At 52.1% G+C, this 24,001-nt stretch overlaps 1 protein-coding gene across 2 annotated transcripts in view; it reads left to right on the forward strand.

Moving 5' to 3' along the window:
* Positions 1–23,299, forward strand: part of VAPB (VAMP associated protein B and C) — a 50,177-nt gene extending 26,878 nt beyond the window's left edge. The window contains 5 exon segments of one of the 2 annotated variants that reach the window (NM_001123213.1): positions 5–157; positions 13,657–13,760; positions 17,414–17,494; positions 19,386–19,562; positions 21,834–23,299. In NM_001123213.1, the coding sequence (NP_001116685.1) occupies positions 5–157; positions 13,657–13,760; positions 17,414–17,494; positions 19,386–19,562; positions 21,834–21,992 (674 nt within the window). In that variant the 3' untranslated portion in view covers positions 21,993–23,299. 2 annotated transcript variants of the gene reach the window in all.

Genomic DNA, 24,001 nt, shown 5'->3' on the forward strand with positions numbered 1-24,001 from the left:
GCAGGTCCCTTCACCGACGTGGTTACCACCAACCTAAAGCTCGGCAACCCGACAGACCGGAATGTGTGTTTCAAGGTGAAGACCACGGCCCCACGTAGGTACTGCGTGAGGCCCAACAGTGGGATCATTGACGCGGGGGCCTCCATCAATGTATCTGGTAAGTTCTGAGAATGAAGGCCAGCGGGGTGCTGCAAAGCCCCTGGAAGCGGCGGGATTTCTCAAAGCTTTTATTCATAGGATGGCAGAGGAAGACAGCAGGCTTCCCCCCAGCCCTTCGCCTTCTGATTTAAGAAGCTTGGGGGGTGCCACTCGCCTATTGTTTTCCCATAATTAATGAATGCTCTTTGGTTTAATGCTTACAGCCTTCGTGCCCCAATGGTAACGCAGAATTAAAGTGGTAACTTCAGGCTTGACTTCAGAATGACTTTGGTTTTCACTCCCTTGAAATTAAATCTGCCCTTTGGCAATAAATAAAAAAGGGCTAAACAAACTTAATTTTACTTTGTGGGAGAACGCTAAATGGAGTTATTTTCTTATCCAAGCTAAATGATTTCTGACATTAAGCTCGTGTCATTGCCAGTGATTGGTAACTGCACTTTACTGATGGTGGAAAGCTAAGGGAGATGGAGGCTGGGAAATTGGAATAGATTCAAGGGTGCAAGTCTTGGGCATGTCTGATGGGTTTTCCCCCTCCGTCTGGGAGCGTCTGTGTTTCCCCAAGTCCGCCTTTTGAAGAGAAGCTGGGAAAGGGCTGAGATTGAGAACTGGATTTTAGAACTAAGGCGGTATAAGAGATGGGTTTGAATTCAGGTGTCTTTCAGAAATGGAATGAACTTTGAGCTCATTAGAACTTCTGGACCCAGGAGTGCCTTTGTGTCTGTGGAGGAGCTCGGGGTGGGGTGTGCGTGTCCTTGAGCTGTCAGGAGGCTCTGTCACAGAGCTCTCTGCATCTTTAGAGGCTACTACTCACTTGAAGTGGGTACCCAGCCAGCTTTTTTCATGACAGATTTTGATTGTGATACATTTGGCTATTCATTTGACACCTAAAAGAAAATGACTCACCTCTTTGGAAAGATGTAAGGTGTTTCATTATCTGATCATTTCTGCAAACCCTTACCGCCTCCGTCCGTTGGTCTGTCTCGTTACTGTGCACCCTCACCAGCTGGCCCCCTGCGTGCTTCTCTCTGAGGCGGCAAGGCCTTATCGGGCTCTCGAATCGGGTTATTATCCCGGAGAACTCAGGAGGCTGGGAGCCAGCGCTTGCTGAGAGTCCCTTCCGTGCTGGGCCTGTACACACATGATCTCATGTAGTTTCTGTTATTTGCCCTGTCCCCCCCTCATACTCAGAGGGAGACCAGTGGCTGTAGGCTCACGAAGCTGGCGGTGATAGAGCCAGGATGTGGGTCATTCTCTCTGGCTCTGGCGCCCAGACTCTTTAAACTGCAGCTGGGGAAGGGAGGGACCCAGGAGGTTGGCGTTTCCGTACCCCTTGGATCTGTTTGGTTTCGGTTTTTCTCCTGAAATCCGGGACAGCTGATACCTTCTAGTCCCTTTCTTTTTGATGGACTTAGTTTTTTCCTTCTCGGTGTCCTCGTCCACATCAGATCTGAGCAGCGTTGTCCGGAGATGAGATTTACTGGGTTTCGGAGTAAACAGGCAGGCAGCAGCACAGCTTCTGAGTAAAAGAGTCTCAACAGGCAGGTGTGCAGTGTAGGTGTGCTCTCTGATGGTAAGTATTAGTTTGTGAGTGTATCTTTCAGAAAGATTCAGCCTCCCCTGTCACAGGGATAGCTGTTAAAAACTCGGGGCATTCCTTTCGGTTTGTTACTGTCTCCGTCAGGAAGACCAGGGTTTTGTGGTTGCGGCCTTCCTCTTGCAGAGGAGGTGGAAGGGGACAGAGAGTGGGCTGACCAGCTCCAGTCACGTGGGTGATTAGCAGCAGAGCTGGTATTCGAAGCCAGGTGTCTGTCCTGATCTAGTGGCTCTTTGGTGACACTAAACTGCCTCACCAGTGTTGGGGGTGGCCTCACTTACAAGTGAGTAGAAAACAAAACACCCCGGCTCTCACGATGAAATGGACTTGGGGAAAAGCAGTTGACGACAAGACACTTGTGTGTCTGTGGCCTTCCTCCTAAACAAACAGGATGATGTTTACATGTCAGGAAGGACTCCTTTATTTTTTATTTATTTTTTTAGTCTTTTTGCGTTTTCTTGAGCCACTCCCGTGGCACAGGGAGGTTCCCAGGCTGGGGGTCGAATTGGAGCTGTAGCTACCAGCCTATATCACAGCCATAGCAATGCGGGATCCAAGCTGTGTCTGTGACCTGCACCATAGCTCGTGACAACACCGGATCCTTAACCCACTGAGCAAGGCCAGGGATTGAACCCGCAACCTCATGGTTCCTGGTCGGATTCGTTAACCACTGCGCCACGACAGGAACTCCGACTCCTTTATTTTTATTTGGTGTGTGTTGGTTTCAGTGCTTGAGATGCACCTAGGTGGAGCCAGGGTTTGTTGCATTTCAGGGACAGCTCACCAGTCAGTAAACTTTGCTGCAGATTTCTGTGCTGTGCAGCCCTGTATCACTTAAGAGACATTCATGTTTTGGGGTGAAAAGCATTGCCCTTTTCCAGGGGTCCTCTCACAGTGCAGCTACATGATGCCATCTTCCCTCCAAAGGAGGGTCCCAGCGGACGGGCCCTGTAGACACTTGCAGGCCGGCCGTCCCTTGTCCCCATGTGTGTGCACGGCCAAGCTCGAACCCTCTCTACTCAGAGATCCCTAGATTTGGGGTTCAGAATTCTGCACAGGCTGCCCAGCCCCGCTGTTTAAGCTGTTGGCTGATATTTGGCCAGGACTTTAGCTTTTCTAGGTTCTAGTTTTCTCATTTCTGAAATGGAGAGAGAACGGTATTAGCTCACAGAGTACTTACCAGTGCCAATATTTTTAACTGGAAGCGTGCTGCAAGAGTGTGATTGAGTTTTTCTTCCCCAGCTTAGATAAAAACTAGCTAGTTTTTGTTGAAGGTGGGTTGTACATATTTGAATTGCCTTTTTATAAATTTCGCGTATTTTACTCCCTTATGGAATTTTTCTAATTTTAAGAAAAATTTGTATTTTTCTTATTTCTATAATATGCATCTGTTTTATACTGACAATTCAGTAGTAAATTTCCAAATACAATCTATAAAAAGGCAGCCATCGAGTCAACTTAAAATGCTACCAGCCTTGTCCTGCAGAGGAGGTCCTTAAAAAATGGAAACCAGACCACTCCATTTTGTAAACTCCAGTGGTAAAGCTATGGTTGGAAACGGGTATAACCTGAACTCCTTGTCAGTGGGTGAAAATGTGTGGACGTCCCAGAGGGTCTCAGGGTCTCTGAGGGAGTCCTTTTCTTTGCCCTTTGGAGATGTGCTCGTTTCATCCTGTTCTGGTAGCCCCTTCTGGGATCCGTGCCTGTTGGGGAGGCCGTGCGGAAGAAGAGGGGTGCTGGTGCTCTGGGTTTGCACTGACTGGCGCGGAAGGCCGTGGTTTGGGTCCCTTGCCCCTTACTCCGCACCGTCTGCCAGAGGTGCTTTTGAATTATTCCCACCTGGACCTCAGCAAAATGGGCACACTTAAAGGGAGATTGGAAAAGAGGAGATTGGATTTTTTCCCCCAGAGGTTTTAAATGCACGGAAGATGGAACTTGTTGAATTAATGAATTGTTTGAAGCAGTGGGGGGTCTCCCCACTTGTTCTAGCTTTGCAAAATTAGATCTGTTTTCTGAACTGTCTGATGGGGGAATATTTTTAAGGTAGATAATTTCTGAAAATGTCTTTGTGGTAAGCTGTTCGTGGTTGTGATTTTTTTTTAATCCTGCAGTTTAATAATGAGGGAGTTTTCCATTAATTCCAAACCATGTTTGCCGGAGGACCCAGCAGGTAAAGTGGTAAAGTTATGGGCCCATCAAAAGTACTTATGCTTGCTGTAATGTGATATTAAGTTTAATATTTTTATAACCTTCACTGAATTCTAATTTCACTAACGTAGCAAGCACGCTTCCATTTGCAGTTCAATTATGCACATTGGTTGCCTGTGTACCAAGCAAATTAGAAATGCAAAATATCTGTGTTGGGGGGGCGTTGGGAAGAGTCATTGAAGATACCAATATTTAGGTACAGATACACTTTCCTAAGTGTACCTTGGGAATTGAAAATGGATTCAAGACAAACACACACAAATCTTCTAGTGTCTGAGTCTGTATTTTAAATTAAAATTCAAAGACTTAAGGAGCAGTGTTCATTCCTGACATACAGCCCTTTTCAGCACTTATTTCAGTCACATTTGAAACATAAAGTTCTTGAGGACAGAGGATGAATATCAGCAACTCTTCTTGGATGGACACATTGGGCAGTTAATGTAATTGGGTACGACTGCAATTGCTAATTAATCCTTTTAAGATTTTGCTGACTCCGTGTAATGGAGCGGCCTGCTTGCCCTGGACCCGCCAGCCTTGGGCTGCAGCTTTGAGGCGATTGGCACCAAAGTGTAAGTGCCCTGCCCTTCGAGAAAGAACTCAGACATTCGTCCGTCAAGAGCTGGTCATGGGAGCTAAATTTGGGAGGTCGGGCATCTTCACAGCAGCATTCTTCTTCGTTTGATTATTTGCGTTGGCAGTCACTGACAAATGAAACCCTTTTATAAATGATTTTCATGAACCAGGTTTATTCCTCTCAGATAAGAACAATTCTCGTTCATGCTTAAAAGATGTCTTTCATCTTTTTCACCAGATGAGATTCTGGTTTTTGGGGTTGGTTGGTTTGTTTGTTTTTTATAAGGGAATTGCCAACAAAAATTCAACTTAGTTGTGCTTTTAAAGAGTTTTTAAAAGTTTACTGTGATATTTCAGTTTCTTAAGAAGAACCCTGTGTTTCACCTTTTATCGGGGTGACCCACACAGTTTCCCGATTTACATTCCAAGACGCTGGTCAGGCGGCCTTAGCAAGTACACTCTGTTCGGCTCCCTTAGCAGGAGGTAGCTTCAGCTCTGTGGCCTGGCCCTGGAGCCGCCCAGAGTAGGGTGCGTTTCGCTTATTCCAGTTCCGTGCACGTTCATACCCCTGGGCGCCCTAGTCTTGACACGGCTCTTTAGACTCTGACTTTAGGCTCCCCTTTCACCCCGTTCTGAGGGCCAGCCCATCGCAGGCCGGGAGGAAGGAGTGAGCACAGTGAGGGGCTGGACAGGGACAGCCCAGAGAACAAGCGCCAGTGAGAAGGCAGTAGGGTCCCGAATGCCCACTGTCCCCGCTCAGTGGGTCAGTCTCGGGAGACCTGGCTTGCAGGCCATGTTAAGATAGCCCATGACGGCTGCTCCTCGTCAGAACACGCGCGTGCTCAGGGAAGGCCGTGTGGTGTTGCACTGCAGAGCTAGTGGACCTGGGAGAGCGTGTTGCCGTCCTGAAGGAAGACGTGTATTTCGCAAGATGTGTATAGAAGAGAGGGATCTTTGGCCGGTGCCTGTATATGGCGCACCTCATCTTCCGGTCATGCCGGAGTACATTGGCCCCGCAGACGCTGCACAGGTAAGTTCTTCAGACGCGAGGTGTTTGAGGCCCGAGTCGGGATGTACTGAACTGGAAAATCCTATAGAGAACGCAAGGACATATATATGTATAATATATATGTCAGCTAATATATATAAACAGGTAAGATTAATTGTTTACCTGCCAGACTCAGTTCCATCCATGGGTCCCTGAATAGGCAGAGGTCTGGGAAAGTAGTCATGGTTTCAGCATTTTGAGCATCCTAAAGGAAGTAATAAATTTAGTGGTGATAAAGGCATACAGTGTAACTAAAATGTCTGAGTTTCTTTGCTTTAGCTTAGAATTCTGTCACCCCATTGTGGCAACATTAGTTATCTTAAGCCCATGACAGAACTCTGGTTTGTCTCTGATTAGTTTCAAAAAAAAATGGAGCAATGACTTCATTATTACAGCATAAATGCAATTTGGTAGAGAACAGTCTTTTGATACAGGCATGAAAGCAAAGAGAGATAGTGAGGACAGCCGTGATGAGAAGATTGGAAGCGGTGGTTTTAAACCCTGAGCAGAATAGTGAGTGGCTCTGGGAAGTAGGGCGGGAGAGAAGCCGAGATTTCTGGAGGGAGCGTGATTCAGGAGGGCTTTGAATGTGGGGAGGGAAAAGGGTGCACGCTCTTCAGCCAGCGAAAAGCTGCAAATTAGTTCCCAGGATGTGAGATCGCAAAACCCGAAGTCCTGGTCTCAGCTTAATTGGGTAGAGAAGGCGAACATGTGGGGAGAGCTTAGTATCCTCAAGTGCAGGGATAGAATAAGACCCACAGTAAGAAGGAGGGTGTGAGAGAGCGTTCCAGCGGGCGCTGCAGTGCTGGGAGAGGTCGTGGAGCAGCTTCTCCAGGCGTGGTTCCCGGGCCAGCAGCATCTGCGTTACCTGGGACGCTTTAGAAATGCGTGGTCTCAGCCCCATCGCCGACCTGCTGACTCAGAGACCAGAGGTGGGAGCCTGCCACCTGTGTGTCCCAGGCGCTCCCGGCGGTTCTGATCATGCCGAAGCTCGAGGTCCGCGTTACAGTCAGACTGGTGGAGATTCAGAGCCGGGTTAAGCCCTGGAAGGTCTGCCATCCTGAGATGTGCGGAGGGCAGGGGGTCTGAGAGGGATGTGCCAGCCGCCTGGGGCCATTGTGTTAAGAGACTTGGGGAGTTCCTGTTGTGGTGCAGTGGTTACCAAATCCGACTAGGAACCGTAAGGTTGCAGGTTCCATCCCTGGCCTTGCTTGGTGGGTTAAGGATCCGTCGTTGCTGTGGCTGTGGCGTAGGCTGGTGGCTACAGCTCTGATTGGACCCCTAACCTGGGAACCTCCATATGCTGCAGGAGCGGCCCTAGAAAAGACAAAAAGACAAAAAGCCAAAAAAAAAGAGAAGAAGAAGACGAAGAGACTTGGGTACAGACAAGAGAACACCTGGGTACATGTGTACCAGTACGTGTACACACCCGTTAGACCACTGAGGGCCCCGTTGGTGGATCATACCAGGAGGTCTGAGAGAACCAGACTGAGGACTTGAGTTGATTGTCTTTTACCTGGAAATGGGCTTTTTTGTGGGAGGGTTTTGATCTGAGGAACATCGTGGTGCCCATGAGGAGGTGTTCGGAGGGAGATTAACTCTGTGGGGTCATAGGGCCGTGTGGGCCGCCTGTTGGGGACGGTCTGGTCGGAGAAGCTTAGCTGTTGGGGAGGCCTGAGCAGAGGTGGTGGTCCCGCAGACACAGAGAGACACTTCACAGGCAACACTCTGAGAGTAAACAAAACGCGGAAGCGTGTGCGTGGTGCTTGTTAGCCTTTGTTCATTTGCTCCGTGGCCATTACGATGCAGATGAAAATGATCTGTGGCTTGCTTGGGTTCTCATAGGAAGCTTTTATGCTGCATTTAATCAAGTCATCCTTTCTCTGAGGGGTGGGGGTGTGTGTGTGTGTGTGTGTGTGGAGCAGCATAAATTCTGCATTTCTTCAGAAGAAAGTCCGGTCTTATTGATCCAGCGTTTATGACCCCGAGGGCCCTTTCCTACCCGGATCTCATCTCTGCAGTCTGCAGCGCAGCAGACATGTATCCCAAAGCGTTAACGTTGGTGCGTGGTGACCTGGTCTCCAGGCCGTCTCCTGGTAACAGGCTTCTTTTTAATGCAGTATCAGCGATAGATTTTAAAAGTAGGATAGATGGTTCATTTAAGAGGGTTTTATCATCAGTGTCTCTGGTATTCAAGTGAAATAAATTAAGTTAATGGGAAGCTCTTTTATAGCCTGTCATGGAAAAAAGTACATAATTTCTGTCACAATTTGCATGTATGGAGCTGAAAGAACAAACGATTAACAACATTTATTCTGTCATGTTCTTGTGAGTTCCAGCTAATAGGGGATAGCAAATTGAATTTGACACGCGATGATAGTAGCTGAGAAGCACAAACTTCTGGACATGAGTTGGGGGCTCTGTCAGGTAGAATGCAGATCCTGGGGCCCGCAGGGTTCATGAAGTTCCACAGGGTCTGGGTGGCTGCTTGACGTCCTCACGCCTGCTGGCCAATCTGGGGCCCACAGGAAAGGGGAGCTGGGAGGCAGCAGCATGACCCACTGCTCTAGAGAGAGACCCTGCAGAGGGGGAGGGGCCGGGCACCTGCGCTTCCTGCAGGCCAGCTTCTCACTCACCGTTTAATTGGCAGCTCGCCAGCCTCACCAGTGCATAGGGCATCTGTGTTTGCATTCCATGAGTCCCCGCCTCTGCACAAGGGAGATTTGACCTGCCAGCTCGGCTCGGGCTGTCCCTTCCAGTGCTCCTCCCAGGTGACTGGCTTCCGCCAGTGCCTTCTTCTTGAAGGCCTGCGTTCATATTGCGCTCAGAGCCCTAAAGCCAAGTTACGTCTGCTGGAGGTTCTTCCAGCTCTGCCCTGTGGCGGCCCGGCAGGAAGGCTGCTCCAGGCCTGGCGTTGGGCTGACGCACCTGTGAGGTCCAGCCAAGGATGGCAGGGCATCTCAGCACCCTCCTGCAGAGGTGGTGCGGGCAGTTGCAAGGTGGTCTGGTTAGAGGAGCCCAGGGGACCCAGGCCCTCTCTGTGTGGGACCAGTGCTCCTGCATGTGCGCTTCTGTCTCCACCCGAGGCCTGGCACGTCCTGGGTTCAGGACTTGGTTCGTGTGAAGCTTTTCCTTTTAAACTGCACATTCTCCCAAGAGGGGTAGCACAAAGCCGCTTCACTGGAATTATTTCACCAGGTTGTCTTCCTCCTGGAGGGACCAGTGAGGCAGCTCGAAGCAGAACAGCAGTGCTCAAATCCTTTGATCCAGGGCCCATTTACACTCCTAGAAATTAAAGGCTGAGAGAGCTTTTTTTGGTTTGTGGGTTGTGTCAGTATTTATCATTTTTCCAGATTAAACAGAAATTTAAGAGGTGTTTTTTAGTAAAACACGAATAAATACAGTTATTGCAAACAGTAACATTTTTAATGAAAAATAGCTTTTCAGAAAACGTGTGGTGTTATTTGATATGTTTTGCACATCTCCACTCCTGGCTTCGTGGCAGACAGGCTGGAGGCTCTTGTTTACTTTTGTGTTCGGTCTGTTCTGATGTGTTGTTTTGTGAATGCGTATCAAGGAAAGTCACTTTTACCACATAGATGTAGTTGGAAAAGGGAAGACTGTCTTTAGTAGCCTTTTCAGGTAATTGTAGACATTCTTCTTTGATATGACGCCAAAACTTGACAAGTGGCATCGCCTTCAAGGTTGGCGCAGTATGGATCTGACAGCCTGTCCGGGAACCCTCTGAACCCTGTGTCACAGAAATGCATTGTTTTCGCCTGCCCTTGAGCGGCCTTGGCGGTGCTGTGTTAGGTTGGCTGAGTCAGGTAGCTCTTCCAGCCGGGGGGTATTTCCTCACGCAGCACCCAAAGGACATGCGTTTCATTACGCGGCATCCTGAGGACATTGTGCGGCATCCCAAAGGAACCTTCATTCCTTATGCAGTATCCCATTGCTGTTCCCACTGCTCTCGCTGGGAAAGTCTTTAAGCCTTTGGGAAGCCGTGGCGCTCTCGGTGGCAGGTAGAGGTTTTTCCAAGGTTCTCATTTTTGTTTGAAGGCCTGGATTTTATTTATCATTGGCAACAACTATATGTCGTCTTCCTTAGAGGGACAGGCTCACTTAGTTCATTGTCAGGAGAGTGTCTGCCACCTACCCAGGGTGTGAGCGACCGTCGTTTTTCTGCTGGTAGTTCTTTCAAGTAAGCGGTTCCATGAGAGCGCGTGTCGTTCAGCTCACAGCCCAGACAGCGCGCCGGCGCTTCCCCAGACGGCGGGGTGCCTGCCGCCTGCTTGCCGTTTCTTCAGGCGCAGGCCTAGGGTGCAGGGTCCAGGGGAGGATTTAGGAAAGGCAGTGCTTTTAGTGCTTCTTCCAGGATATTCTTAAGTGAGACTGCCTTTAAAACAGCAACAACAAAAAGCCCATGAGCGTGTGGTCGTGCCAGATCTGAAGCCACACGCACCGTTGCTGCTGCCCCTCTGTGTTCAGGCACCCGCGGTTTTACCCCGTTGGCTTGTGCCCGCCGTCACTGCGAGCGGCAGCACGCGGGAGAGGCAGACAGCGTAGAACGTGTTGGTGTTCTCCTCAGCCCAGGGTTGACTTTATGAGCCACCCGATGGTGGCGGGGGCGGGTCTTGGGGCTGTGAATAACACTCCGAGAACCTGTGGCGTGGCAGTCTGACGGGAAACAAAGCCAGACCGGAGCGCCGGCTCCATGGGACCTGAGGGAGGCCGCCCAGCCTTTGTAAGCTCTGTCTTCTCCTCTGGAGAATGAAGACACGGCCTCTTCTACGCTGGTTGTGAGGATTACGTGGGAGAATCAAGGAAAACATGGCTTCTCTGGCGCCTAGTGCCTGCCTAGGTGCTCATGAAAGTTATTTTCCTTTCTTTCTTGGGATGTTGTGAAGATGTTGGGGATGGGAGAGTGGGGTGGGGTGGAGAGCTGAAAGGGAGGCCCATTGGCCTTGGGGCGTGCGGGGACCCAGGCCCTTCCTGGCTGCCACCACCTCGAGGAGGGGAACGGAGAGGGAGAGGGAGGAGCAGGTCTTCCTGGGGCTGCTCACCCACATGTGCGGGTGTCTGAGTCCCTGGCCCCATCGGTACTCTGCGTGACCCCACGTAGCTGGAGCTAAGAGCCAGCTAGCTTCTCGGACATCAGCCTTCTTCCAGTGGCTCTCACCTCTGGGTGCCGGCGTTCCTTGCAGATAATTCCCGGGTGGCGTCGGACCCCGCGCGGGGGAACTGGAGCCCTTCAAGCTGGGAGAGCAGAGTCTCAAGGATGAGGCCGTTTTTCTGCTAGGGCTGCGCCTGGCTGCCAGAGTATCACCTGGGACGCAGTTCTCTTCCTTCCCATTCTGAAAACACGGCAGTGGGCTACTGTCACACCCGGGTGAGAGCAGATGTTCTCAAGACCTAATGCTCTCTAATTTTTTAAAATCAACGTTAGGAGTTCCCGTCGTGGCGCAGTGGTTAACGAATCCGACTAGGAACCATGAGGTTGCGGGTTCGGTCCCTGCCCTTGCTCAGTGGGTTGACGATCCGGCGTTGCCGTGAGCTGTGGTGCAGGTTGCAGATGCGGCTCAGATCACGCGTTGCTGTGGCTCTGGTGTAGGCTGGTGGCTACAGCTCCGATTCGACCCCTAGCCTGGGAATCTCCACATGCCGCGGGAGCGGCCCAAGAAATGGCAAAAAGACCAAAAAAAACAACGTTAATCTGACAAAAGTTTGAAGACTGTGACCCACCTCTAGGGAAAGTTGACCGTCCCTGTCCAGGGGAGACCCTGGCTCGCCAGTAGATTATCTGTGTCCTTAGTACAGTCTTGGAGCTGGAGAAAACGCAGTTGGAATTTAGCTTTCAGAATAAGAGTCTGGTTTTGACCTGCTCGACTGGCCACTTGCCCCTGAGGTTGAATGTCAAGGCCAGCTGTGTGATGCTGCAGGCCTGTCCCCAGGAGAGCCCTGGAGAGCTCTGGCTGGCTCACGGAGGCCTAAGCCGTGTCTCCCTTCTCGGTCCCAAGCGGTCAGTGAGGACCGCTTTTCTAGGATGGAACCACGCCTTTCCATCTGCAAGAATAAAATTGCAGGAGTTCCCGTCGTGGCTCAGTGGTTAATGAATCCATCTAGGAATGGTGAGGTTTTGGGTTTGATCCCTGGCCTTGCTCAGTGGGTTAAGGATCCAGTGTTGCCATGGGCTGTGGTGTGGGTCACAGACACGGCTTGGATCTGGCGTGGCTGTGGCTCTGGCGTAGGCTGGCGGCTACAGCTCCGATTAGACCCCTAGCCTGGGAACCTCCATATGCCATGGTGCGGCCCTAGGAAAAAGACAAAAAAAAAAAAAAAAAAAAAAAAACCCACAAAACCAACAACAACAAAAAGAATAAAATTGCAAATAGAGTGGCCCTCTGTTTTAAATGACCTTTGTTCTCTCTGCCGATGGTCACACTTTGGATTTTGAATCCATAGACTGAACATATTTAGTTTATTGATCTTTATCAGTAGCTAAACTTGGTGTCGTAGGTATACAAGCACTGAGTTGGAAAAAAAAAAAAGTTTGCATGTCTATTGATTTTGTCCTGAAGAATTTACCCAGAAAGGTGTCCTCTAGCCCAGAGCACTGGGATGGGTGATGGGGCCGCTGAGCTGCCTTAGGGACTGCATGCAGCAGCACATTCAAATCTGACGTGTTGTGGGCTTTAATGGACTTTCTCTGTCCCCACGATGGAAAGGCCCCATGCACACCCCCAAGAGAGAGGGACACGTTTGTATTTCTCTTCCTCACATTGTGTGACCCTGTTTTATATTGGAGTGACCAGCGTGGCAGAGGCGGGGCTGGGCTGCACTGGGCTCCTTGTTGAAGTTTTGCTGCTTCCTAGCGTTGTGACCCCGAGCAAGTCCCTTGCTTTGCTGGGCCCCAGATTTCTTCATAAACGAGGGCTTAGGACCAGTGCCCTTCATTTGCTGCAGAGGCTGGTTGAGGGGGAGGCTTTAGCACCCGAGAAGGTCTGGGTGGGGTTCACAGGCAAGAGGAACCTGATGAGTGAGGACCCAGCAGAGGGCTGTGGAGAAGGCAGGACCTCCGCCCAGGCCACCTGCGCTGGCGTGTCCACACCTCCCCGTGACCTCGGGCAAGTTAGCTGACCTCCCTGTGCCTCTGTTTTTTCATCTGAAATCAGGCGTCCAAGTAACGTCCACAGCAGTGCCTGCCTTTTAGGCCCCACTGCCTTTTAGCGATGAGCTGAAGTGCAGCGCTCAGCTTCTGGCACGGGGAGCCCTCAGCCCCAGGTAGCCCTCGTCAGGCCAGGGCCAGCCGGCTTTTCCTGCGTGTGGTGTTCGGGGAGCTCAGCTAGATGCGTGGTTTAGCAAAGCCTTGTAGCAAAAACTGCCAGGAAGGCAGTGCTCATTTCATGATCCGAGGTGGGGGCTGTGTCCTCAGGAAGCCGGTCGGGACAGGAAGGCCCTCGCTCAGCCCGTGGGTGTGCTCCATCGGGGCCTCGATGGGAGATTCTTCTAGGTTCTTGGGCAGGAAAGGGGGTGTCCTGTCCATGCTGTGAGGGTGCTGGTCGTGAACGTTCTCTGAACATTCTAGTGGGAAAAGTGTATGGGAAGCATTGCCATGATGGCCTTGACCCGGGACCTGGGACAGGGAGACGCTCACGGGACGTTCCTTTGGTGTCCTGGGTTCTGTTTTGGTTACTGAAGAGGTCGGCTGGGTGTGTTTGCTTGCGCAGAACCCGTGCCTGGTGTTTCTGCCTGGTCTGCCTCTTCCGTGGGCCTGTGGCAGACGTTTGGCCGGGGGGCGGGGGTGGGAGACGAGGGGACCAGGGATCGGAAGACCTGGGTCCCCACCCCAGTCGCTCCCTGCTGCTTGACCTCGGGCAGGTCCCTCCACTCTGCTGGGCCTGGTTGAGGCCTGCGGAGTGGAGCGGAGGCTGGCCGTCTTGCCCTGCTCCCTCCCCCCGGGGCTTCGGAGGGGAGCCGGGGGAAGTGCTGTCCCGCGAGAACGCAACTGCGAAGGTAACAGGCGGCTGCTGGGAACCTCGCTCTGACCCTCCTAATGAAATATTTTCTTTCTCAGTGATGTTACAGCCTTTCGATTATGATCCCAATGAGAAGAGTAAACACAAGTTTATGGTTCAGTCTATGTTTGCTCCAGCTGACACTTCTGATATGGAGGCAGCTGTAAGTACCCAACACGCTTCTTATTCTTTTCAGTAATCCAGCAGGTGACTAGGTGCGGAACTGTGGGGGCATGCGCTTCAGAATACGCCAGAATCGTTTCCAGAGGGGAATGGTGTTTTCGGGGTTCGCACTTGGATTGCCCTTCTGGTTTTTCTAACCCTTTGATTGGAACATTTTATGTAACTCTTTAGAGGACCCTTCTGCCTGTCATACCTGGTTTTCTTCGCAGTTCCTTGTTCTGGTGGATTTTGTGTCCTCAGTGGTCTGGGGGTTCCCTCCCTTCCCCCCACTTCCGCTTCCCCGTAGAAAAGGGCGCTCCACTGCAGAGGGCCTTGCCCACCATGCCTTCCCCGCCCCCCAGAACCCAGAGGGAGGACTTCTGAACGTCCTTCAGCCCTTTGGCCTTTTCCCCCTGCTTGGTTCTGGAAAGCATGATTCTCTGTGCGTTGTTGTTGTTGTCGTTTCCCCCCAGGTGCCTGCATTTCCCCCTGCTTAAGCGCACGTTTAATTCCATCTCTCCCTTTGGTGAAAATAAGATAAAATAAACAATGGGTACACCACAGTTGGCCCTTCATTTCCGTGGGTTCCCCACCCGTGGATTCAGAGGGCCGACGGTACTGTATCTTCTGTGTGGGGGACGTGAGCACTGGCAGATTTTGGTAACCATGGGGCTGGGGCCTCGTGGATACCAAGGGGCGACTGTGTTGATTTTTCCGGCAGGAGATTGTAATGGCCACTCTCCCCGAAGCTTTTTACACGTCTGAGTAAATCATCAGGCATTCTACTGATAACCCTGAAAGCCCACAGCACCGGTGAGGACAGACGGTCTCGTCCTCACGGTTTGGGGAACAAGGGCGGGGTCGCCTCCGCATGCTCGCCACTGCCCGGTGGGCAGCGCAGACCCAGAGCCTGGAGCCGCCCGAGAGTGCCTGCAGCTCTGCTCCGCCAGGGCTCACGCTCCGCCGCGGTCCTCTCTCCCCAAGGTTGACGCTAGGGGCCGTTTCACGCACGGCCCACCTTCGAGTCCCTGTGTCACCACACAGCCTTTCCTTTTAGTTGGAAAAGCATCACTGGCCGTCTTCACGCATGTTTGACCTCGGGGCGGGAAGTGAGGGTGAGCCAGAGCCCTGGGGTGTCAGCGAGATCCGTGGGAGCAGGTGGTGTTCGTTTTACAGAGGATGGTGACCGAGGCAGCATCGTTCCTCTTATCCCCGGAGCCTGAGGTGTCCCTTCGTGGTGCTCTGAACGAGCCAGGAGGAGTGTGGCACATGCGGAGTACGGACTGCCCAGGGATCCGTTCTGCTCGGCTTTTGCTGCATGGCTTCGCGAAGGAGCATGCGCTTGGGCGCCTGGTGTGAAGCTGCACTCTGCCTTTTACTAACACTGCGGCCTTGGGCAGCTTTCATTAACTCTCTTGAGGGTTTATTCGTGCGCAAGATGGTGATAAAAACCTAGTGGGTTAAATGTGCTGTGTGTGCAGAACACTTGGCATCGTGTCCAGCAGTCGTTTTTATCCGAGTGTCGACACAGACCAGGCACTCTGTGTACAATAAAGGTGACTTTCACTTCCTTCAGTGATAATTTGTATAAGTTAAGACATTTTTTATATGAAAGGTACATTGTTGGAACATACGGAAACATACAGATAGTAGAAATAAAACCAACATTGACCTGTAATTTGTTCATACTAGACCCGGCCACTGTTAATGAGAGCCTTGTGCTTTTTCTTTTTTTCTTTTTCTTTTGGTCTTTTTTGTCTTCTTAGGGCTGCACTACCCACTCCACATGGAGGTTCCCAGGCTAGGGGTCCAATCAGAGCTGTGGCCACTGGCCTACACCACAGCCACAGCAACTCGGGATCCAAGCCACCTCTCTGACCTACACCACAGCCCATGGCAACGCCGTATCCTTGACTCACCAAGCGAGGCCAGGGATCGAACCCTCAACCTCATGGTTCCTAGTCAGGTTTGCGAAGGGCTGAGCCACGACGGGAACACCTGCTTTTTCTTTAAAATATTTTTCTTTGTATTTTAATACACAGCAAGTTGAAAAAAGAGTACAATGACTACTCATCTAACCTTTGCTGAGATTCACCTTTTAGCATTTTACCACATTCGCTTCCGTTCTGTCATAAACTTCCTTTGTTGCTGCGCTCCGTGACTGTACGGTGCAGACTGCATGACACGTCACTGCCCTAAATGCTTTCGAACAAGGACAGTCTCTCACACAGCCGCAGTCCTCTTATCGCAGCTGAGAATGTTGACACGAATCGGTATTGTTTAATGGAGAAAAAATGCAGCATTTTCCAGTTGTTCCAAAATGGCCTTTCGGTGCTGTTTTCCTGGCGCAGCCTCAGCCTTTTTACAGCGCTGGCCGGTTGCCGTGTAGAATGCCTCGCACTCTGGATCCGTCCAGTTATTTCCTCATGGTGAAATTCAGGTTAAGTGTTTGTTTTGGGGGTTTGGATGGGGGCAAGAAGATTCCCTAGGTTGTGTCACGTGTACATCACATCCGAAGGCATTTAACGCCAGGTTGCCCCTCTTTTGGTGACACGAAGTCTGGTACTTGGCGAAGGTGACTGCCAGCTGTCTGCAGTGTCAAAGCACATTTACCCCGCGCTTAGTAGGTGCTCTGTGTACTCAGAGTCCTCAGATACTTTAGAGACCACGTGACTCTCCTGCTTCCCCGCAGTCTTTCCCTCTGACTGTAGCACCCAGAGATGGTCCTTGCCTGAAGTTCTTTTGACACGCATGCGGGCACACATACGTGTGTGTGTGTAGAGGAACAGACTTAAGATACTGTTTATAGTTTCCTCCCTTAATATCCGGGGCGTTTTCCCCACGTCCCTAAGTGCTCTTGAATGGCATGCAGCCCCTGACTCTCTGCTCTGATTGATTTGGCTGCGTCCCCTTTTGTCGGACATAAAGATAGTTTCCCATTTTTGGCTCGTGGTGCTTGTGTTGCTCTCGCTGTCGCCTGCATGGTCCTGGGGTGAGCGTGGGGGGGTGGGGGTTGGTTCCTTTTTCTGTTTCTTCCTGCTCTGCTGGTTTGTAATTCTCAGAACACCTGGGGCTCCTGTCCTCCGCTGCCAAAGGGGAGCGTGTCACCCCAAGGCATGGCCTTAGTCAGGAAGGCGTCCTTGCTGCAAACGGGGTGGGAGTCGGCCCAGGCCGTGGCAGTCACAGCTTGGGCTGCTGGTCCACGTGCCCTTGGTAGCTGGCAGTGCCCGAAACCTCCCAGGTGGTGTGTGCTTGGTCTCTCTAGGAAGGATGTACCCTGCGGAATAAGGTCTGTTTTCTTCAGGAGAGCCAACACACCCTCTGGCTGTCCAAACGCAATCCGGAAGGTTCCTCGGGCTCAGCGGTGGTCTTTGTTCTCTGTCTGCCTGCTTCCCACAGACTAGCCGCAGAAAGGGTGCTGGTTGACTGAGGGGTCAGGTAGCAAGACCGGGTTTATGAAATATTCAGGAGAGCTAGTGTATTTAATCTTGTCATGTTAAAAATATTGAAATCTCAGCAGACTTGAGTTCTTTATTTGATACACATCAGGGCTTTCTCATTAAGAGTATTTTTCTGAAATTGTCAGTTATGGGAAGAAAATTATTCTTCCAGCAGCTTTATAATATCCTGATTATTAAATTTAAATTGTTTTAGTGGAAGGAGGCAAAACCGGAAGACCTTATGGATTCAAAACTTAGATGTGTGTTTGAATTGCCAGCAGAAAATGATAAACCAGTAAGTATGTTTCTAGTTAACAGTAATTGAATGTTGCAAGCTGATACTTATTTGCATACCATCTCCTGCAAGACCAAGATTTAAGTTGGCAAATCATTTTCCTTCTTCTGATGTATGAAGAAAACAATAGACTGGAGTCAACAAGTAAGTGGGCCTTCATGGAATCTGCCTTTGAAGGACTTGCAGAAAGACAACTAATTGAAACATTTTTTTCCCTTCAAAAAGTACAGCCTATGGGCTGTTGAAATGTCATAAATCCCAAAGAGCTTCTTTGACGTGGCAAAGGTACAGGTTGCTGTTTCCCAGTGGGTAAGTCTGAACCCAGATAATCTGCCGTTGATCGTGGGGCCTGACGGGCAGGTGGCGGTAAGCTCTCCGGCTCTGCCCAGCCCCTGCCTGTCCGTCCCCAGCACCAGCTCTGCCCTTTAACCCCTCCTTCCTCTTCCGCCAGAAGCTGCTCTCAGATGAGGGTTTCCCAGCCTCAGCGCTATTAACACTTGCGCCGCATCAGTCTTTGCGGTGGGGGTTGTCCTGTACCTTGTAGGATGTTTAGCAGCGTCCCTGGCCTCTGCTCACTAGTGCCGCCCCCCAGTACTAGTGAGTGACAACCAGAAGGGCCTCTGGATAGTGCCAGATACGCCCTGCCCGGGGCAGGGTCACCCCCTTCCCGTCACCTCCTTTGCTGCCTGAGCAGCTGCGGGCAGGGCACTGACTTCCTCCACGTTGCCAGCTCCCTCTCTCTGCGAAACCCAGGGCCGAGCCTGTTGTGGCCCCCGCTTGCGGCCAGTTGGAAAGACGACTATATCTGCAGTGCTCGTGGGGGCCTCCCTTCAACCCAAAACCTTAAATTGTACAGAAAACAGGGTTGAAACGCACGTGGAATATTAGAGCACCCTGGCTGTTAATAGCTGGCGTTGGGCCATAGAAACGCTCACGTTCTCCTAACATGACCCATCATGAGCTCCGGGAGTGTGATGCCCTGTGTCACAACTCCTTGGCCTTTTCTTTCTACTCCATGACTGACCGCTGTCATCATCCTGTTTCTTTGACTGGGCGGCAGTCTTTTTTCTCTGTTTTCCTCCTTCTCTCTCTGCCCCCATTGCGTGTGCGTCCTAGGGAGGCCATTTGCGGCGGCTGCCAGATCTGTCCCCCGGCCCTGGCTCCATGCTAGGTGACTAAGTCTGTGTGCTGGGGCCTTGCCTTCCAGGCCTCGCTCTCCTCACCTGGGAAATGAAGAGTGGAGCTCAGAGCTTTCCGTTTGCTGCGGGGACCCCAGGGTAGCCATCCCCGCTTGCTTTCCCCCACACCCCCGAGTGCTGCCGTGGGCTCCCCCTTTCCGCTCATCCCCAGCCGGGCTCCAGAGGGGGTTAGGACACGGTCTTGGCAGAGAAATGGAGGCTCGGGTGGCTCCCCCAGGCTGAGCTGTCATAGACACTGAGCTTGTGGCACCTGTACCCCACCTTCGAAGTTAGAAGTTCGTGAAAGAAATGGCCCTCAGCCTCCCACCCCCACGCAGCGTCCTGGGGTGTTGAGACCTTCGTGGCGACAGTGATTTGTGGCTAATAATTCCTGAGCTTGCACCGTTGCGGGATGCTGATTTCTGCATGGCAGGGGTTTGACGTGCAGTATGCCCAGCTCCTCTTCTCTTGCGCTGAAGTGTTAGTCTCAGCCGAGCTTCATTATTTGCCCTTGTCCATAATTTCTGGAGCCCAGTTGCTGAGATTATTAAGATACTAGGTAAAGCGATCCATTTTAAAAATAAATGTGACATTTTACAGTGTGGATGAAACCCTACCACGTGTGGTATTTGCTGAGAACTACTTTACTTTGCATAAAAAAGTCCTTTATTACATAGTTGGTGACACTCGGGCTTTCATTTATTTCTGAACAGCATGATGTAGAAATAAATAAAATTATATCCACAACTGCATCAAAGACAGAAACGCCAGTGGTGTCTAAAGCCCTGAGTTCCGCTCTGGACGACACCGAAGTGAAGAAGGTGATGGAAGAGTGTAAGCGGCTGCAGAGCGAGGTCCAGAGGCTGCGGGAGGAGAACAAGCAGTTGAAGGTACCCGTGTTTTGTTTCCTGATGTCTGCGGAGAAGGGGGCTCTTTCCCTCCGATCCTGGGCGGGGATGTTGACGCACCCCCGGATTTGTCGGGCGGTTTCGTGTTGGCACATTTCCCTCCAGGCGGCAATCTCCACTCCTTTCCTCGAGTTCTCAAAGGGTCCTGAGCACACCTCCACACACCCCCCAGTCAAGAGCCAGGGTCCCTTGAGCAGAGGCTTCTCGACTATTCAAACAGAAACACCCCCAATCCCTCCCACCCTCCGCTGCTGTAAGTTGAAATTTAATTCTGAGACTAAAAATAAGACAGCAGTGCTTATCTTGAATTCCCATCTTCAAACTCCATTCCATTCCCATTGGATGAGAAGCTTTTTAAAGAGGGTAAATCCCCTTGTGTAGTCTTTTTAACACAGTTTGCGTAGTTCGGATTTTTGAGGATTCTGAATCGGTTTAGGCAGTAGGGTGTTATCACACTGTTAACACAGTGATGAGATTGGAGGTGGGACGCTGTCACCATAAGGTGGGTGGAGATGGCGGGAGAGACCCGAGTCTCCAGCTGGTGGCCGTTGACCCGGCCGTTGGCGTTGGTGTTGGCGGGTCAGGTTGCCCTGGGTGGTGGAGGGGGGCCGGTGCACTTCTCTTGGCCTCGGAGGCTTTGCGTGTTGTGGAAACAGCTAGCCAGACTTGAACGAGCTGTGGCTCTTTCTTAGCCACACAGAGGCCCGGGAGCAGGCCTCTGCTCGCAGAGCACTTCTGAGGCCCCTTGCAGAGTGGGGAGTGGTAGGTCTGGTTCCCGCACACGTTAAAGAGAGCCCTGCTGCACAGCTCATCGCAGGGGCTTTGGTGGCAGCTTAAATCTTGGGGCCGATCCCTTCTCTCCATCTCGGTCACGTTCCGCATGACAGCAGGTACGTGGGATGAGTTCGTCTCAGCTGGCCCGGCCTTCTTTGGCTCTGACCGTGTGGCAGACGCGGGGGGCCGACGGTTTGGGGAGCTCCTCCCTCTTTGCAGTTATCGCCTCGTTTGGCCGCCCTTTGAGTGTGGAGTCAATTATGAGGCCGACACCCTACTTTCTGGCGAAAAATCTACGACACGCCTAGAGCTTCTCCTTGAATGTATTTCTCTTCAGAAACAGAGTTCTGTGCCATTTAAAGTGATAAATAGCTAGAAATAGCTTCTATATAAACCCAATGAAATAAATGCTGTATTTTGCTGTGTCCTTTTTTGGGGAGTTAATCAAACAGCACCAGTCCTTTATCACTGCGTACGCTCTTGGCTGTGCCCCACGAGCTGTGTATCTTTAATGTACTCTCAGACCAGTCTTGACGTTAGAAGATTCTTTATCTTGCCAAACACTGATTTCTTGTTTTGTGTTGTTTCATGCCCTCACTTGGCACATTTCTTGAGACCCTACTGGGTCCCCAGCACTGTGGATACAGACACGGGCGGGCCCTGCCCATAAGAGCACTCTATTGACCACAGACGCTGGCACTCACAACCCGTGTCATGAGGGGTCCCACAGAGTTGGCCTCAGGTGCCAGGGAGGGTCGGCGCGATGGCTGGCCGCCTGGGGTCTCCCGACCTTGCCGGCACGTGGTGAACGTGAGCCAAGTGAGGGAAGCAAAGAAAGTGCCCCCGCTGTGGAGGCTGCCAGGGAGGGAGTGGAGGGTGCCCTCTGGCCGGGAGGCCTCGGAGTGGGCCCTGCTGGGGAGTGACCAGGGAGAGCAGGGCTGTGCAGGGACCGGAACGTGGCAGGTGTCTGCTCTGTGTGTGAAGACGGGCGTGGCTTCTCTGGTGAGAATCCCGTGCACGAAGCAGAAAGCCCAGTCCAGTTGCATTTTACTGTTAGGAACGTCACGTGCTCAACCCAGCCGTCTACACGCGAGTCAGCGGACAGGAGCCACGCACAGAGCTCTGCGTGCAAGCTCCCCGGTCTCCCAGTTGGTAGTTTCTTGCGTTTTCTCCCCAGAGCTGTTTTCTGTAAATCGTGGGGAAACCCCGAGTGCCCTGCTTAGAGGCGTGGTGTGTGCAGGCACCTGCAGCACTGGTAGGATGGGGGAAGGAAACGGGCCTCTGGCAGTGTTTTCTCAGCGGCCACAGGCCAGTCTCTTCTCTGAAGGTTCCGTGTCTCCCCTTGCAAAGCCGGGGGGGGGCGGGGGTCGGACGGCGTTGCCTGATGAGTCCGGGGTCCTAAAAGCCGCCGCGAGGCCGTGCGTTGGCGTGCACTCCTGCTGCCGTGGGCTGCCTTTGACCTGTGCGTCTGCTCCCCAGGAGGAAGACGGCCTTCGGATGAGGAAGCCCGTGCCGAGCAACAGCCCTGCGCCCGCGCCCGCCACGCCTGGGAAGGAGGAGGGCCTCAGCACGAGGCTGCTGGCGCTGGTGGTTTTGTTCTTCATCGTGGGCGTGATCATAGGGAAGATCGCCTTGTAGGCTGCGTGCAGAGGACGGGAAACCGGGCTGACGGATCCGCCGCTTCGTGGGATTGAAATTGGTCCTAACCACGTGTAAAAAGAAATTAACGTATGATGACATCTCACAGGTCTTGCCTTTAAATTACCCCTCCCTGTGCCGTGCGCACGCGCGCACATGCACACGCACACACGCACACACACGCACACACACACACAGGTAGAACATAATCTAACAATCTTTTAGAAAGCTTAAAACGTGTAGTAAATGATTGGGGGGAATAATGATCCTTATTAATGACGAGGGAACCGTGATTAAACGACAGTGGCATGTCGAAAGTGTCATTTTAAACATTAGTAGCCTCGGTACATGTTGCTGGATTACCTCTCTTAAAACACGCCACTCTTCCTCGCCTGTTGGTGCTGGCCCTCGGGAGCTGGAGCCAGCCCGGCGGGGAGTCGCCACCTCCACGTCGTCACCCCCACGCGGCCCACTCCCTCGGGGCTGCTTTCCGAGCTCGGCCCAGACCGCCCGTCCCCGGGGACTGGCGGACAGAGTCGGGACCCGACGAGGATGGCGCTGTGGCAGCATCGGCGGTGCCCTTCAGAGCGGGAGGTGTGTGTGCGCGCGCGGCCTGGTCGACCCAGTGCTCTGGAAGTAAGCCCGTGCTCCGTCCTCTCGAGGGACCAAGCTAGAACCCCGCCGGGTCATGTAGCGAGACTGAATTGTGCTTCAGAGATGCCGAACGCATATTTAACTTATTTAACGTGTTTCATCTCATGTGTCCCTGTCACAAGATTGTAATCAATGCTGTGGCCTAAAAGTCACCTGTGCTCCTGACACTGCCGGGTGAGGCTGCACTGCGGCTGCTGGGGGCGGTGGGCTCTGCACACACGGAGGCGTGGCTGCTCTCGGAAAACAGGCTGGAGAACAGCCACCAGGAAGTGCTTTTCTGTGTAAATAAACAACAGCTGTCACAGGGAGGGCCCCTCTCAAGAGCGGCTGTCGACTCCCCATCACTCTCCATGGAGAAGCATGGCCCTCACCCCCACTCACCCTGCAGCACACACGCCCCCCGGGGTGGGCCCGGCCCTGACCTGCCCACGCGGCCCTCGCTTGGGGTCAGGCAGCAGGGACTCAGGAGAGAGGGAGCCGGCGGGGTGGGGTGTGGAGGGGAGGGCGAAAGAGACGTCAGATCATCCATCAAGTTGTGATCGAGAGTTTGACTGTGAAATTAATTTTATGCCGTAAAAGACCAATCCAATTCTGTTTGACTATGTAGCATCTTAAAAAGTAAAAAAATTAAAATAAAGCCCCAAAATTAAGAGTTCTTGTGTCATTTTGTCACTTTTGCTATATGGGGGGCGGTATCAGGACTTTATCATTGGAAGTTTGATTTCCCAATGAGCCCTATTGATGAAAAGTACGTGTTTAGGGTATATGTGTCATTTTTCTCCCTTTCCTGCTTGGCTTCAGCTGAGAGTGTAGAAATAAAACTGCTCCAAGTCGGACGCAGCTGGTCACCTTGCCTCCCGGTAAATAGACACCTCTCCTCCGGGTCCAGGAGCCGTGCAGGCAGGACGGGCCTGCGGGTGGGTTGGAAAAGCCAGGCTCACCGGAGGAGGGCGGTTGTGAGAAGGCAGGTCCCTCTGCGCCTCCATGTGGCCCGGGGCTGGTTGGGGACTGGGAGGTGGCCACCCGGCTGCTCAGGGGAGGCGACTTGCTGCCTTCACAAAAGAGTTTACACCCCAAGTGCTTGCCATGAACCTTGACTAGACCTAGTTCTCGGCCACACGCCTGTCTCCCTCGTTGCCGTGCGCCAAGCGGGGAGGCCGCCCTCCCGGGCATAGACTCCTCCCCGGTCTCTGTGCCACGTGGATCTGGGTGTTTAGGAACGGAGAAGACGGAGCTGGGAAGCATCTGCTTTCTGCTGGTAACTGCTGTACGTGGACAAGAGTCTGAGTGGAGGAGGCGCAGCTGGTTCATCTTTATGTAGCGTCTGATCCCTCCTGGCCTTGACCAGAGGGCCT

The sequence above is a fragment of the Sus scrofa genome, chromosome 17, assembly GCF_000003025.6.
Source record: "Sus scrofa isolate TJ Tabasco breed Duroc chromosome 17, Sscrofa11.1, whole genome shotgun sequence".
Lineage (NCBI taxonomy): Eukaryota > Metazoa > Chordata > Mammalia > Artiodactyla > Suidae > Sus > Sus scrofa.